Source organism: Schistocerca serialis, chromosome 2 (genome assembly GCF_023864345.2).
Source record: "Schistocerca serialis cubense isolate TAMUIC-IGC-003099 chromosome 2, iqSchSeri2.2, whole genome shotgun sequence".
Classification (NCBI taxonomy): Eukaryota; Metazoa; Arthropoda; class Insecta; order Orthoptera; family Acrididae; genus Schistocerca; species Schistocerca serialis.
This window is the reverse complement of record NC_064639.1, coordinates 583,047,594-583,065,510: the sequence shown is the minus strand read 5'-3', so window position 1 is coordinate 583,065,510 and position 17,917 is coordinate 583,047,594. Positions and strand designations below refer to the sequence as shown.

The following is a 17,917-nucleotide window of genomic DNA, read 5'->3' as shown; positions in this document are numbered from 1 at the left end:
TCATCGGGAAACCTCAAAGTTTTTATTTCTTCTTCATGGATTTTAATTCCTACTCAAAATTGTTTCTTTTGTTTCCTTTACTGCTTGCTCAATATACAGGTTCAATAATATCAGGGACAGGCTACAATACTGTCTCACTCCCTTCCCAACCGCTGCTTCCCTTTCATGCCCCTCGACTCTTATAATTGCCATCTGGTTTTTGTACAAGTTGTAAATCGCCTTTCACTCCCTGTATTTTACTCCTGCCACCTTTAGAATTTGAAAGAGAGTATTCCGGTCAACATTGTCAAAAGCTTTCTCTAAGTCTACAAATGCTAGAAATGTAGGTTTGCCTTTCCTTAATCTATCTTCTAAGGTAAGTCATAGGGTTAGTATTGTCTCGAAGTGTTCCAACATTTTAGGAAATCCAAAATGATCTTCCCCGAGGTTGGCTTCTACCAGTTTTTCCATTTGTCTATAAAGAATTCATGTTAGTATTTTGCAACGGTGACATATTAAACTGATAGTTCGGTAATGTTCACACCTGTCAACACCTATTTTCTTTGAGATTGGAAATATTATATTCTTCTTGAAGTCCGAGGGTATTTCACCTGTCTCAAACATCTTACTCACCAGATGGTAGAGTTTTGTTGTGGCTGACTCCCCCAAGGCTATCAGTACTTCTAATGGAATTTTGTCTACCCCTGGGGTCTTGTTTTGTCTTAATTCTTTCAGTCCTCTGTCAAATTCTTCACGCAGTATCATATCTCTTTCTACCTTCCGGCTTTCCCTTCTTTGCTTAAGACTGGTTTTCCATCTCAGCTTTTGATATTCATACAGGTGATTCTCTTTTCTCCAGGAATCTCTTTAATTTTCCTGTAGGCAGTATCTATCTTACCCCTAGTTATATATGCCTCTTCACCCTTGCATTTGTTCTCTAGCCATTTTGAACTTCCTGTCGATCTCATTTTTGAGACGTTTGTTTTCCTTTTTGCCTGCTTCATTTACTGCATTTTTATATTTTCTCCTTTCATCAATTAAATTCAATCTCTCTTCCGTTATCAAAGATTTCTTCTAATACTCGTCTTTTTACCTACTTGAGCCTCTGTTGCCTTCACTATTTCATCTCACAAAGCTACCACTCTTCTTCTACGGTATTTCTTTCCCCTGTTCTTGTCAATCTTTCCATCTGAAACTCTCTGCAACCTCTGGTTCTTTCGGTTTATCCCGGTCCCATCTCCTTAAATTACTACATTTTTGCAATTTTGTTCAATTTTAATCTACAGTTCATAACCAATTGTGGTCATTATCCCCATCTTCCAATGGAAATATGTTACAATCTAAAACCGGGTTCCTAAATCTCTGTCTTACCGTTATATAATCTATCTGAAACTTTCCATTGTCTCTAGACCTCATCCACGTGTACATCCTTTTTTCGTGACTCTTAACCCAAGAGTTAGCCATGATTAAGTTATGCTCTGTGCAAAATTCTACCAGGCGGCTTCCTCTTGTATTCCTTACCCTCAGTCCTTATTCACCTACTACTTTCCCTTGTCTTCCTTTTCCTATTATCGAATTCCAGTCCTCCATAACTGTTAAGTTTTCGGCTCCCTTAACTAATTTATTTTGTCACATTATACAGTTTTTCAGTTCTTCATCATCTATGGAGTTAGTTGGTTGTAAACTTGTACTACTGTGGTAGGCGTGGGCTTCATGTCTATCTTGTCTACAATAATGTGTTCACTATGCTGTTCATAGTATCTGCATTCCTACTTTTTTATTCTTTATTAAACCAACCTCTACTTTCCCCTATTTGATTTTGCATTTATAACCCTGTATTCACTTGGTCAGAAGTCTTGTTCCTCCTGTCATCAAACTTCACTAATTCCCAATATATCTAACTTTGACCTATCCATTTCCCTATTTAAATTTTCTAACCTATCTGCCAATTAAGGGATCTGACGTTTCACGCTCCAATCCACAGAATGCCAGCTTTGTTTCCCCTGATTACGACATCCTCCTGAGTAGTCTCCTCCTGGAGATCCAAATGGGGGACTATTTTTCCTCCAGAATATTTTACCCAAAAGGACACCATCATCATTAACCATACAGTAGAGCTGCATGCCATCGGGGAAAAATTACGGCTGTAGTTTCCCCTTGCTATCAGCCATTTGCAGTACCAGCACAGAAGGCCATTTTAGGTGATGTTACAAGGCCAGATCAGTCAATCATCCAGACTTGCGCCTGCAACTACCGAGAAGGTTACTGCCTCTCTTCCACATGTTTGGCCTCTCAACAGATACCCCTCCATTGTGGTTGCACCTATGATATAGCTATCCGTATCGCTGAGGCACACAAGCCTTCTCACCAATGGCAAGATCCACCGTGGATGAGGGAGAAGAAACAGTATGAAACTGTCTCTTTGAAGAAAGAAAATGGTCTACCAAAAATGATTGGCTTATTGTGTTGAGATTTGCTATATCGTACTCTCTCTCTCTCTCTGTCTCTCTCTCTCTCTCTCTCTCTCTCTCTCTCTCTCTCTCTCTCTCTCTGTCTTTTAGGCCAGTGTGAATGCATCAGCTGGGTATTAGGCATCAAATGATTTCCATTCAGCTGCAGTAAAATCATATGGAGGTTGTGAAAGGCACTAAAATAAAATTAAAAAAAAAGACAAATTATATTCAGCATCAGTGATCCTCACAGTAAGAATTTAATTTTGAAAGAAAGGAATTATGTTACTCCAGAACAGTCAGTTGCATGTTAGTGTAATGTGCCAGTTTTGCTGTCTATTAATGAGAGGTGGGCTAACGTTGCTACAGGATGGTGCATCTTCTCTCCCACCCAGACATTGTATGTTTGTTTAGATGGATTTCAGTAAAACTGTTTATTGATATATTGAGCTGGAGCAGACACAACTTTGTGCCTCCATCAAGTAGATGTGACCTGGCATTGAACCACAAAAATCTTCGTACCCGATGTAGCAGTGATGATTGTACCGGGAAGCCTTATACATTGCTGAGGAGAAGTGTTGATGGTGTGCAAGGTGCCAGCCAGCTAATGCCAATGTATTATTCTTGCAGGCCAAAGTAACTGCAGTTTTTGCACATGCTGGCAGTGTTGAATCTCGGACTCCAAGAAGTAGGGCCAGTGGCTGCCCATGGATGCTGTCTGAGCTGATACACAGCCCCCATGAGCTCTGTCGCCAAAGTCTTTGCTGCTGGATGGTCATCGAACTTGCCTGTTTATAGTATTTCTGTTGTGGTTTGTTTTGCTGATGGTGAGAACTCACCAACCATCAGCGGCCAACAGCTCAGTTGGAGTGCTGACATCACAGTTATGATAGCATAAACCAGTTACGTTGGCCACTGATGCAGCATATATATGGATCGTGATAACACCTTTAGCATCTACTAAGGCCTAAAGATGATGCATTGAAGTGCCGAAACTGGTAGTTTCACAGTAAATAAAATCATAAGAATGGCTGTAGGCATTTCATTTTTTTACAATTTGGGTTTGTATCTGTGTAGTACATCTCTGAAATATGATCAGTATGAAGCAAAGTGAGGTGCAAGGAGTGAGCACATTTTGCTTGGATGAATGCGATATTTTTGGTTGCTAATTGTGCCTCACAACGACCACTATTGTTTCTCACTATGTAGGTTGGCGACAACAAAATATTTTTGCATTTGGAGGAGAGAATTGGTGATTGAAATTTTGTGAGAAGATTTTGCCACAGCGAAAAACACCTTTGGTTTAATGGTGTCCACCGCAATTCCTCCATCATTTCAGTGACACTCTATCCCCTATTTCGTGATAATACAAAGCCTTCAGAAAAATAAAAGAAAATACAAGTAGAAATACTGCCCTTCCACATGCTCAGCTCAGTTCACTTTCGCCTTCTCTCAGATCGCATTCAGGAGAAATCAATTTTTACCCAATTCCAGTTGTAATTTAGCCTTTTGTGGTATTTTTGAGTAGTCTCTGTTCCTCAACATGGCTTTCTTTGATCATTCGTTGTTGCTGAGTTGCATAGTTTGTGACCAGCCTTGCAACAGTGCCAATGTTTGTAGCTAAAATTCTTAATACAGAAACACAAAGAGCATTTAAAGTTCTCCTAAGGTCCACCAATTTCACACAAATTGGATGTCATCACGAGGGATAACTATGTTATTTAGTTTCAAAGGTTCAGTGATGCTACTAAGTACATGATTTTTGTTCTTTTGACTGTCTGTAATAGTTGATAAAATAAGGGAGAACCCCAAATAATTAATATTTTATTGGGCAATGAATCCAGTCTCCCATCATCTCCTTTCAACATAAGGCTTATTATGCTTTCATGGATAATGATGCCATAGCATGTGAATTGGTTCATGTTATGTCACTGCTGCATATCGCTTAATTACGTACCACACAGTTGCCTCCTTAGCATGTAGTCTTTTTAAGAAGAAAGCTCACAGTTGCCCCTATCTAAAAAGTGTCTCCATCAGTATATAAACACCTATATGTATCTCACAGTTTAGAAATTTCACTACACCACTTTCACTTATTAGATATCAGAAGGAAAATGTACAATGGCATATAATACCAGAAAGTAAAACAACTTAATCAGTACAGTGCTCAGCTGCAATAAACAGTAATAGCATCCTCACAATTTTTTGACTTTGTAGTCCAACATATTTTTGTGTTCTTGAAAAATTTTGTTTGGACTGAATCATCAAAATTTTGGTGCCAGTTGTTGGACTGTAATAACGTCTTCAAGTCATTCAACCAAGTTATTTGTTTCAGTTTCTGTTTTCTCTTTCAGCCCCGTGTTATTGGTGCACAACAGTTGGTGGAGAGGCTGAAAAAAAGTTCTGATAATATTGCACCTCTACTTCAACAAATGGAAAAAGTAGCAGCAGCACTGATTAGCCTTGCATATTACAGCCCAAAAGACAACAGTAAAACTGGTAAGAAACAATTATTTCTTCATTGTTTCTAATTATTTGTAATAATTTCTGTATAAAACTGGGAAAATTATCTTCACCTCTTTTTTCACACAGTTCTCTTAGTTGATTTGTAGCATAGGTTCCCATATTAATTTTAATCAGATTCAGGACATTTTCAAAAAACAACACAAAAATTCAAGACAGATGAGTAAAAATCTGGATGCAATAGACTTATTGTCTGTACATTTACATTTACATGACTACCTTCAAATTCACATTTAACTAAGGTTTCACATTCGGAGAAGAAAGTTGATGACTGAAATTTAATGAAAAGATCTTGCCTTAATGAAAAATGATATTTTAAAATGATTGCTGCCACAACTCACATATCATATCAATAGCACTCTCTGCACTGTCTCATGGTAGTACAAATGATTTGTCCTTTTTTGGACATCTTCTGTGTCCTCTGTCAGTCCTGTCTTATAAGGATCCCATACAGCACAGTAATGCACCAGCAAAGGATGAACAAGCATAGTGTATTCAGTTTCTTTAATCAATTTGTTGCATCTTCTTCAGTGGACGCTTGTCAGTTCATTGACAGGATGCTGGAAATTGCAGGCACCCTAAAAATAAGACTGCTTAGAAAACACTTGCGTTACACCTCATCAAATGTTAATTAAGTGTGTGTGAACCACACAAAATGGGACTAGCAGGGGATATAGAACGTATACAAGCAGGGTCAGCACAAATAGTCTCATCTTAATTAGACTGCTGGAGAGTGAGATGAAAGCACTAATAAAGCTGAACTGCCAGAAGCTTGGAGATACGTGACAGTTACCCTACAAAAGTCTAGTTACACAGTTTCAAGGACCAATGTTAAATGCAGAATCTAGAAATGTACTTGCACCTCCTGTAGCGATTGTGATCATAAGATTAAGCTAATTACAGCACACACAGTGGCTTTTAAACAGTCATATTTCTTATGCTGATGATGTTGTTGTTGATGTTGTTGTTGTTGTTGTTGTTGTTGTCGTTGTCGTCTTCTTCAGTCCGGAGACTGGTTTGATGCTACTCCATCCTGTGCAAGCTTCTTCATCTCCCAATACCTACTGCAACCTACATCCTTCTGAATCTGCTTAGTGTATTCATCTCTTGGTCTCCCTCTGCAATTTTAAGCCTCCATGTTGCCCTCCAATACTAAATTGGTGATCCCTTGATGCCTCAGAACATGTCTTACGAACCGATCCCTTCTTCTAGTCAAATTGTGCCACAAATTTCTCTTCTCCCCAATTCTATTCACTACCTACTCGTTAGGTACGTGATCTACCCATCATACCTTTAGCATTCTTCTGTAGCACCACATTTCAAAAGCTTCTATTCTCTTCCTTTCTAAACTATTTATCATCCATGTTTCACTGCCATACATGTCTGCACTCCAGACAAGGACTTTCATGAAGGACTTCCTGACACTTAAATCTACACTTGATGTTAATAAATTTCTATTCTTCAGAATTGCTTCCCTTGCCATAGCCAGTCTACATTTTATATCTTCTCTACTACAACCATCATCAGTTACTTTGCTCCCCAAATAGCGAAACTCATCTACTACTTTAAGTGTCTCATTTCCTGATCTAATTCCCTCAGCATCACCTGATTTAATTTGGTTACATTCCATTATCTTCATTTCGCTTTTGTTGATGTTCATCTTATATCCTCCTTTCAAGACACCGTCCATTCCTTTCAACTGCTCTTCCAGGTCCTTTGCTGTTTCTGACAGCTTATATGCAATAGGAATGGGGGAAAAGCCTAGTGTGTGCTAGAACGCTAATTACCCTTTGCCATGCACTTCGCAGTGGTTTGTAGGGTATATATGTAGATTTAGAAGTAATGGATGGCTTTGAGTTGTTGGTTAGTATGCTAGCATCTAATGTCATTAATGTCATTGGTACCTCTGATTATCAGTAAAACATAAGATGGCAAAAACAGAGTGTAAAATGTCGTGACTGAGATCACACCTGGTCTCAAACAATGGAAAGTCCAGGTTGTAACATCAACAATTATGAAAAGGATAGGTTGCTACTTACCATAAAGATGACACATAGAGTTGCACACCGACACAGTGAAAAGACTGTTGCACGCTATCCTCCAGCCAAAGCCTTCCTCAGAAAAGAAGGAAAAACACACATTTACACCTCACGCACACATGACTGCTATCTCCAGCTGCCCCAGCCAGATTTTAACTGTTGCGTTGGGAGTGGGATCGGGAAGTGTGGGGGGGGGGGGGGGGGGGCGCTGCCTGGTTGAGCAGGCTGCAGGGACTACTGGAGAATGTGGCAGGACAAGGCTGTCGAGTGCTTTTGGGGTAAGGGGGAGGGGGAGGTGAGCGGACAAGGAGAGGAGCAGAGAGGGGTATAACTGGTGGATGCATTGGCAGAGAGTGAGCACAATGATTGTGGGGCATGTGATGTGAATTGGGAGAAGGCTACAGCACAGAGGGTGCAGAAACTGTTTGGTTCCCTTTGAAGGGAAGGTATTCAAACAAGTCCCTGCACAGCCATGGGCACATGCATGGCACTCTCCTAAGCCAAGCGGTTTATGGGCTGTGCAGAGGAAACATTCCTAGCCTCCCAAACCCCAGCAGTGGTTCAGGTTTGTTGATGATATCTTAAAGATCTGGACTCAGAGCCAAGACTCCCTATCCTTATTCCTTCACAACTTCAACCCCTTCTCTCCCATCTGCTACACCTTGTCCTTCTCAACCCAGCGTGCTACCTTCCTTGATGCTGACCACCACCTCTCCAATCGCTCCATCCACATTACACTCACCAACAGTACCCGCATTTTAACAGCTGTCATTCCTTCCACACCAGAAAATCCATCCCATACAGCCTCACCACCCAGGGACAGTATATCTGCAGTCACTATAATGCCCTTGTCCTGTATGTTGAAGATCTCTCAAAGGCTTTCACAGACAGGCACAGCCCCCAGACATAGTCTGAAACAGATATTGCCACACACCCAGTCCTCCAACCACCCCCAAGAACCAGCTATAAAGGTGCACCCCCTTCGTTATCCAGTACCACCACAGACTGGAACAACTGAACCACATCTTTCATCAGGGCTTTGATTATCTATTATCATGCCCTGAAATGAAGGACATTGTACCCAAGATCCTTTCCTCCCTTCCTAAACTGCTGTTCCATCTCCCACCCAACCTTCACAACATCTTAGTCCATCCCTATGCCACTCCCATCCCACCACCTTGCAGCAGGGATCCTACCTCTGTGGTACATCTGGGTGCAAGATTTACCCAATCCACCCACCCAGCACTTCCTATTCCAGTCCTGCTGCAGGCTTATCCTACGCTCTCAGAGCCCTGGCACCCCCCAGGGGGTCCACTACTCTTTTGTAGATACGTGCATAGCGGGCACGGAACCGCAAGCTAATGTGGCCCTCCTTCCTTTCCGGGCTGCATACCTTCCTTTTCCGCATCCCTCCCTATCCCCCGTCTTCGCCCCCCCCCCCCCCCTCCCCTCACCACCGGCTCTTTCCTTCACTTTCTCCCTCTCTGGGAGTATGTTTTGTGCCTACGTCCGGAGACGGACACTCGAAAATGTAACACATTCTTTGCTTTCTCTGCTTGCAAGTCTTCATCCTTCCTTTGTCCTTCTCTTTTCCTTAACTTTTCTCTTTATCCTTTTCTCCACTGCGGCGTTTGAGACCTCTATTCTTTCCTTTCCCTTTCTTTGTTTTTCCCTTTCTCTTTTTTCCTCCCTGTGCGTGTCTGAAGGCTGACCCACGCATTTTCATGCGTAGCCAGTGACGGGGTAACGCGTGATTCTTTGCCCCGGGTAGACAGGTAGGACACGTACGTACCCCCTGGTAACGGCCAGGCCCAGGGAGGGGTGATTACCCGAGCTGATAACTCCCGAAAGTGCTGATTGGTCCCTCCGTCCGTTTCTCGGGAGGTGTAACCTGAGGTGTGAACAATCACCTAAGGCGGGAGTGCCCTCAGAGAGGCCCCCCACAAGGGAGGAGTGCGCCATCGGAGACGCCGGTAATCATGGGGGATTCTTCCGCAATGGTTTCCTCTTCTTCCACTATGTCTGCTCACAAGCGTAAGTTCACTGAGTCTCAGCCACAGACAGTTCTTCCATCGTTGCCACAGTTCCTTGTTGTTTCTCGGTCTGACGAAGGTGACGACTTCTCCACGGTCAACCCTTTCATTATTCAGAGAGGTGTCGACACAATTGCAGCTCCTGTAAAGTCTTGTTCCAGATTACGGAACGGCACCTTGTTGTTAGAAACAGTCAGTGCCCTCCAGGCACAAAAATTGCTGCGTACTTCACTGCTCCACACCTTCCCTGTCCAGGTGGAAGCGCACAACACTTTAAATTCCTCACGTGGAGTCGTTTATACACGCTCCCTCGACGGATTGTCCAACGAGGAAATTCAACACTACCTGTCTGCCCAGGGCATAACGGCTGTTCATAGAGTCATGAAAAGTGTTGACATGAACATCGTTCCAACCTGTACTGTCTTCTTGACATTTGACAGAGTTCAACTCCCATCGAACATAAAAGTGGGCTATGAGATAATTTCCGTTCGTCCCTACGTCCCAAACCCTACGCGTTGCTATCGGTGTCAGCGGTTCAATCATACCAGCCAGTCCTGTTCCAACCCGGCCAAATGTGTTGCTTGTGGCAAGGATGCCCATGAGGGTGCTTGTCCACCTCCATCCCCTCGTTGCATCAACTTTGTGGGTGACCACGCTGCTTCCTCTCGAGATTGCCCCATTTTTAAAGACGAATAGCTCATTCAGGAAATCAGAGTGAAGGAAAAGGTGTCGACCTTTGTTGCTCGAAAATTATTCGCCAGTCGAAAGCCCACTGTGCCTCAGACAGGAAAATACAGCACTGTCCTTGCCTCTCCTCGGCCAACAAAGGAGGCGGCCACGCAGACTTGTGATCTCACCTTTAGTGACACGGTCATCAGATCGGCCAGCGCAAAGATCGCCCGTTCAACCTCCCCACTTTCGCCTGCTCACTCTATGGCTCATCCTTCATCGGGTTCTGCTAAACCTCGATCCCGAAAGTCAGACACCCGGACTTCCAAAAAAGAGCATACTCGTGAAGATTTTTTACGTGCCCCAACTTCACAACCATCGGTTCCTCCTTCATCTAAACATCATGTTTCCAAGAAGGCTAATAAGAAACCCAGTTCTTCTCCTTCTCCGCCACAGCATGTCTCATCTACAGCACAACCTGGCGGTAACCGCCCTCGGCCGTCTTCTGTGTCGCCGAGGTGCACTGCTGGCGGCCGATCAACCGGCCGATCGCTGGTGGCAGGAGCTGCTCCTGAACAACCTATGGGTCAGGATCTTCTGCCTTCGGCTGAGTGCGGTTCCATGCTGTCGGTCACCAGTCGTTGAGTTGACGGCAACTTTGGTCACATTCTTCCATATTCTGTCCACCCTATGTCCATCATCCATTGGAATATCCGCAGCATTCGAGCCAATCGGGATGAATTGACGATCACCTTACGATCCTACTCGCCGGTCATCTTCTGTCTTCAGGAAACAAAGCTGCGTCCCCACGACTGCTTTGTTTTCCCCCATTTTCAGTCAGTCCGATTTGATCTTCCCTCTGTTGAAGGCACTCCAGCACATGGAGGACTCATGATTCTTCTCCATGATACTCTCCATTATCACCCAATCCCCTTAAACACTTCCTTCCAAGCTGTCGCTGTCCGCCTTTCCCTTTCTGGATACACCTTCTCTCTTTGTACTGTATGCATTCCATCGTCCACATCAATGGCACGACCTGATCTCCTTCATCTTCTTGGTCAGCTTCCTTCCCCCTATTTGCTGGTTGGGGACTTCGATGCCCAACACCCGCTTTGGGGATCTCCACATCCTTGTCCATGTGGCTCACTATTGCTAGACGTCTTCCACCAAGCGGATCTTGTTTGCCTCAACACTGGGGACCCTACATTTTTGTCTGCCTCCACGACAAATTTCTCTCATTTGGACCTTTCGGTCGGTACTGTTCCGCTAGCTTGGCGCTTCGAATGGTTCGCCCTTGCTGATACACACTCGATTGACCACTTTCCATGTGTGCTTCGATTGCAGCCACAACTGCCATATATGCGCCTGAGATGCTGGAAGTTTGCCCAAGCCAATTGGACACTTTTTTCGTCTCTAGCGACATTCGATGACCGTCACTTTCCTAGCGTCGATGATGAGGTCACTCATATTACAGATGTTATTCTTACAGCTGCGGAACGTTCAATACCTCGCAACTCCGAAATGCCCCGGCGCCCCCCAGTTCCTTGGTGGAACGAGGCATGCCGTGACGCAATACGTGAGCGGCGATGTGCTCTTCGCGTTTTCAGACACCATCCTACTTTGGCCAACTGTATCCGCTATAAGCAGTTCCGTTCGCGGTGCCGTCGCGTCATCCGCGATAGCAAGAAGGCAAGCTGGGACTTCTTTACTAGCTCATTTAACACCTTCACTCCCTCCTCGGAAGTTTGGAGTTGGATTCGACGGTTATCAGGCGCGCCTAGTTTCTCCTCGGTCTCTGGGCTCACTGTTGCGCATGATACATTAGTGGACCCCGTCGCAATTTCTAACTCATTGGGTCAACACTTTGCTGAGATTTCGAGCTCTTAAAATTACCCGCCAGCGTTTCTCCCGAAGAAACGTGCAGCGGAATTGCGACCTCTTGCTTTCTCCTCTCAAAATCGCGAAAGCTACAATACTGTTTTCTCCATGCGGGAACTCCAACATGCACTCTCTTCTTCTCGCTCCTCCGCCCCAGGACCGGATGGTATCCACATCCAAATGTTGCTGCATGTATCATACCATAGTCTGTGTTACCTCCTTCGCCTTTATAATCGAATTTGGACCGACAGTACTTTTCCCAGACGATGGCGGGAAGCTATCGTCATTCCTGTTCCGAAACCTGGAAAGGACAAACATCTCCCCTCTAGCTATCGCCCCATTTCTCTCACAAGTAGTGTATGTAAGGTTTTGGAGCATATGGTGAATTGCCGTTTAGCTTGGTGGCTGGAGTCCCGCAGTCTTTTAACACCTGCTCAATGCGGTTTCCGAAAGCATCGTTCTGCAGTTGACCATCTTGTTGCTCTCTCCACTTATATCATGAACAATTTTCTCCGGAAACGCCAAACAGTAGCAATATTTTTTGATCTGGAGAGAGCATACGATACCTGTTGGAGGACAGGTATCCTCCGCACACTGTTCTCTTGGGACTTTCGCGGTCGGTTGCCCCTTTTTCTTCGCGAATTTATGGCAGAGCGCACATTTAAAATGCGGGTGAACACTACTCTCTCCCGTACTTTCTCCCAAGAAAACGGGGTACCCCAGGGCTCTGTGCTAAGTGTTGTACTGTTTGCCATTGCCATAAATCCGATTATGGATTGTCTCCTTCCTGATGTCTCGGGCTCCCTCTTTGTGGATGATATTGCGATCTACTACAGCTCTCAACAGACCAGCCTTCTTCAACGACGTCTTCAAGGCTGTCTCGATCCCCTCCACTCTTGGAGCATCGAAACAGGCTTCCGCTTTTCTCCCAGAAAGACCGTTTGTGTTAATTTTTGGCGTCGTACGGAGTTTCTTCCACCCTCCTTACATCTAGGACCTGTCAACCTTCCATTTTCGGACGTCGCTAAATTCTTGGGTCTTATGTTTGACAGAAAACTGTGCTGGTCCTCCCACGTTTCCTATCTTTCGGCTCGCTGTCTGCGATCCCTCAACACCCTCCGTATCCTGAATGGTACCTCCTGGGGAGCGGACCGAGTGGTCCTTCTCCGCCTCTATCGCGTCTTAGTGCGCTCAAAATTGGACTATGGAAGCATGGTTTACTCCTCTGCTCGGTCGTCTATTCTTCGGTGTCTCGGCTCTATCCACCAACATGGATTACGTTTAGTGTCTGGAGCTTTTTACACCAGCCCTGTGGAAAACCTTTATGCTGAGACTGCTGAACCTCCGCTGTCCAATCGGCGAGCTGCCCTTCTGAGTCGTTATGCTAGCCATTTGTCTTCCATGCCTGCTAATCCGGCCCATGACATTTTTTTCGACACCTCCTTGGATTTAGGGTATGCAGGCCGCCCTTCCTCCCTACTACCACCGGGAGTCCACTTCCGTCAACTGCTCCATTCTTTTTCCTTCCGCTTTCCTAAAACTTTCTTGACAACTTGCGGTACAGCACCGCCTTGGCTCCGTCCCCGGACCTGCCTGCTCCGTGACCTTTGTCAGTTTCCCAAGGATGGTACCCCTTCACTTGTTTATCATCGGGCATATTCTGCTCTATGTGCACAAATGAAGGAAGCCACATTTATTTACACTGATGGTTCAAAAACATCGTTTGGTGTAGGGAGTGCCTATATTGTTGGCGACACCCCAAATCGATTTCGGCTTCCCGACCAGTGTTCGGTTTATACTGCGGGGCTTTACGCTGTTCTCCAGGCTGTCCAATACATCCGTCGTCATCAGCGGATACAGTATGTTATCTGTTCAGATTCTCTCAGCTCTCTCCTCAGTCTCCAGGCTCTCTACCTTGTCCACCCTCTGGTCCACCGGATTCGGGACTGCCTACACTTGCTCCACTTGGGGGGCGTCTCAGTGGCGTTCCTCTGGATCCCAGGACATGTTGGTATCTGTGGAAATGAGGCGGCCGATATAGCGGCCAGGGCTTTAGTCTCTCTTCTTCGGCCAGCTATTCGCACGATTCCCTTTGCCGATGTACAGAGTGTTTTATGTCGTCGTGTTGTTCTTTTATGGCACGCACATTGGTCGACACTTCCCCATAATAAATTGCGGGACGTGAAAGCTCTTCCCTGTGCTTGGACCTCTTCCTCCCGAACGCGGCACCAGGAGGAGGTAATTTTAACTAGACTCCGGATAGGGCACTGTCTTTTTAGCCATCGACATCTTTTAAGCGAGATCCTCCCCCACTCTGTCCCCACTGCTCTCAGCTGTGGACGGTAAGACACCTTTTACTTGAGTGCTCCTATTTTACTCCGTTACGCGCCCGTCTACAGCTGTCTCCTGATATATCGTCCATTTTAGCAGATGACACGCGCTCAGCCGATTGCGTTCTCGAGTTTATTAGTGCCAGTGAGATGAAGTCAGTCATTTGAAACTCTTTTTGGTGACAGTCAACCTCTTTCGGTAGTGGTTTTTTAAGCTTTCCTTCTGCTTTTAGTTTCTCCAATTTTTTGAGTTTCGTTCCCTTTGCTGCTGGTTTACAGTTTCGTTTTTTACCTTTCCTAAGTCACAGACTGGGCGCTAATGACCATAGCAGTTTTGCGCCTTAAAACCAAAAAAGAGCCGTGGCAACCTGTGAAAGCAGCCATACCACATACCTGCTCTGCTGAAAACATTCCACAGTCTTTTTATGTTGACACGACTCCCAAACAGCTGTCCACCAGCCAAACTGTTGTCGAGAACAAAGTTGATCACCCTGTGGCACAAAATGCAGTTGAACACAACATGCTCAGTTTCAGTGGCTGCTTCACAACAATGGCCATCTGGAGTCTCCCCTCCACCACCAACTTTTCTGAACTTCGCAGGTGGGAATTATCCTTACAACATATTCTCCACTCCAAAAATGATCTTGGCCTTAACCTACAAAATGTACTGGCCCCACAATTTCCACACAACAGTATCTGCCCCCTGTCCTATAACCTCCTCCTAATTCACATTACATGCCCCACCCTCACTGTGCTCATTCTCTGCTAACACTTCCACCAGTATTTTCCCCCCTCTGCGCCTCTCGTTTCCTATCTCCCCCCCCCCCCCCCCCCCCCCCTCCTCCCTACCAGCCTCACAACACTGCCCGCGGGCAGCCTTGTCCTATTGTCTTTTACCACTGTCCCTACACAAACAGACAGGGTTCTTCTTCCCCCCCCTCTCCCTCTCCCTCTCCCTCTCTCTCTCTCTCTCTCTCTCTCTCTCTCTCTCTCTCTCTCCCTCTCCCTCTCTCTCTCTCTCTCTCTCTCTCTCTCCCTCTCTCTCTCTCACAACACACACACACACACACACACACACACACACACACACTGCTATCCCTCCCACTTTCCTGCCCCACCCCTGATTGATGTTATCAATGCAACAGTTGCCGTCTGGCTAGAGCAGCTGAAGATAGTGATCATGTGTGCATGCTTGTGTGAATATGTGTGTTGTTTTTCTTTCTTTTCTGAAGAAGACTTTGGTCAGAAGTGTAGTATGCAACAGTCTTTTTGTTGTGCCTGCCTACAACTCAGCGTGTCATCTTTACACTATTTCACTATTGTTGGTCTCAGTGTATTTTGATGGTTTTTAATTAGACCAGAGCTTGTCATAGTAATCTTATTACTTACCACGCACATTTTAATGGTCTACACAACAATGACTTGATCTCTTCCCAGAACACGGTAAGTCAACAAGCATGTGAAAGTAGGATTATCCATAAGTTGTTCAGTGTTTTTGCAAATTAAAACAGCCACTTCAAATAATGTATGTATTTAACAGGTTTATATGTACTGTCTACATTCATCTTACCGGAACTCAGCTGAGTAATGTACCTGAAGTTGAAGAGTCAGTATTTAGTAGCCCTTTCCTTTCAAAATAAATTAAATCTACTTATCAGGACTAGCTGGAAAGTTCTCAGAATGACTGGAATTTGTTCATTGCATGCGTTCCAGACACACATTTAGTTTCACCATCTATTACAATCTATTGTTTAAATTTTCACGTCCTGCTTTGTCAGCCAGGTAACTGAAATGAGAGTATATCCATGTAATAGTTTTCAACATTTAAGTATGCCTTCAAGATTCCATTTAAAATTTGAATAATATTTTCTTTGCATGGTCTTTATCTTTCACCAACTGCATGAATTCCGACATAAAACAAATTGTCTTAAAGATGAATATTTACGGAAGTTTCAGCAACTTCCAGCATCATGTGAAACACAGTTAGCGTTCGAAGAATGGTTGAAGAGGATTTACTTTGTCCATTTCTACACATTCAGTGTAGTTCTTGGCATTAGATCAGTGGAAATCTCTACAGTTTTGTTAAAGAATCTTTTCTGCGGCCGAAAATTATCCAATCAGTGGACACCACAACATGTTTCCCGATAGGAGTAGGATCTTTGATAGTTTGTCCATCACTGGATACTTGATACGTTTCAGTGTGCAAGTATTCTACTCCTTAGCTCGTAAAAAATATCCGTCTGTTCAGGTATGATCCAAAGACAGTATACAAGTCATGGGTCCACATACTCCTCAGTAATACCTGTGCAACAGCAGTGAAGAGGTGAAACAATGTGAACAAGAGGTTGGTGTTCGTGTTTTTGTTGCAATTAGCACAATAATAAGCACAAACTATCATAGAAGAAGACTGTTCCCTTAATATTTTCAAAAGAATTCTAGCTAAACAGCCAAAGATGTGCAAGCATTGAAAATTGTTCCACCATGCTAATGCATATGCTGTTACTGTTGCCAAAACAACAACCATTTGCTGAGGGAGTCCAAATCTACACACTCCCACATCTACTGCACAGCCCATACCAATTTCTTTCTATTTGTAAAACTGACTGCAACAATTTTGGGCATTACATAGGCCCCAGAATTGATTGCCTTTCACTATAGAGCATTTAATAAAATATTTTTTATTTAGGCCTACCTTATTTTGAATGTTTGCATGCAGTAATGTTTATCTATTATGCTTTTGACGGATGATGAAGGCAATGTGTGTTCTAATAGCAAAAAGATATTTCTGTTTACAGTTCAACAATTGTCAGATTTTTTTATTTTAATTGAGCTGTGAAACATTGCCTCTTGCCAAATTTCATAATTCTACGTCAACAGGAAGTACCCTATAGGTTTTGATTAGTAAGCTTGTGAGTATCACAATATGTGACATAAATGGCCAAATCTGTTGGTTACAACAACGTAGAAGCTTAAATTTTTTACTCTGCCATGGGATCATAGACCCTAGTAAGCAACATAAATTTGAATTTGATACAACAATCTGTTCATGTTGAAAAGGGGTCTTAACAGACAGACAGACAGACAGATGGGAAAAAATAACAAAAAGTATTTGTTCATGTTAGATTTTTCCCTTTACCTGTACCATGAAACCTTACATCTTGCTGAGTTTCATGATTCCAGGTCAATGGGAAGTACCCTATACGTGTTTATGAGTGGATTTGGAAGTTCAAAGTATGTGACATAAATGTTTGAATCTTTTGATTGAATTGACTTATAAGCTTAAATGTCTTATACCACCAAGGGATTATAGATTTGAACCTGATACGCCAACCTGTTAGCACTAGTTCCCACGTGTGGAGTTCTGAGAAACTGCTATCTGGGGAAAGAATCCAGATGGCGCATGTGGTCAAACAAGACCAAGTCCCGACTGTCATGTTGTATAGCCTGCTCTGCAACAGGATATTGTGTGTTGCCAGTATGCACCGTCTTCCTCTGCCCATTCATCCTAACTGATAACTTGGTGATAGTCATGCTGATTTAACAGACTGAATGGTGTTTACATAACAGCTGTTGTACGGCATGTGTGGTTTCACAGGTGGATTTCCATTTGATAGTATATGTTTTGCCAGTTACAAGGCTGGTGTAGGCGGTGGTAGGAGGGTACATAGGACAAGTCTTGCAGCAGGAATGGTCACTAGGGTAGGAGCCATCAGGAATGGTCACTAGGGTAGGGAGGTGGGTGCAGAAGGAGCACAGAGTCTGACAACGATATTGTGGAGATTGGGAGGGCGACGAAAAGCTGTTCTAGGTGTGGTGGGCAAAATCTCTCAGACAGAATGTATCTCATTTCAGGGTGTAATGTTAGGAAGCCACGGCCTTGTCGAAGTGGCTGATTCACACATTCAAGGTCGTGATGATACTGAGTGACAAGTGGTGTGGTGTGCTCTGAAATTGTTTTTTGGAGGGATCAGCAGTACCAGGATTGGATATGATGGTGCAGGAAATCAGCTTTTGAA

The 17,917-nt window shown here is 44.1% G+C and overlaps 1 protein-coding gene across 1 annotated transcript in view; it reads left to right on the top strand.

Moving 5' to 3' along the window:
- Positions 1-17,917, top strand: part of LOC126456248 (serine-protein kinase ATM-like) — a 445,804-nt gene that overhangs the window by 352,996 nt on the left and 74,891 nt on the right. Inside the window, exon 49 of the mRNA XM_050091998.1 lies at positions 4,784-4,928. Within this exon, the coding sequence (XP_049947955.1) occupies positions 4,784-4,928 (145 nt within the window). The remainder of the gene's footprint in view (positions 1-4,783; positions 4,929-17,917) is intronic.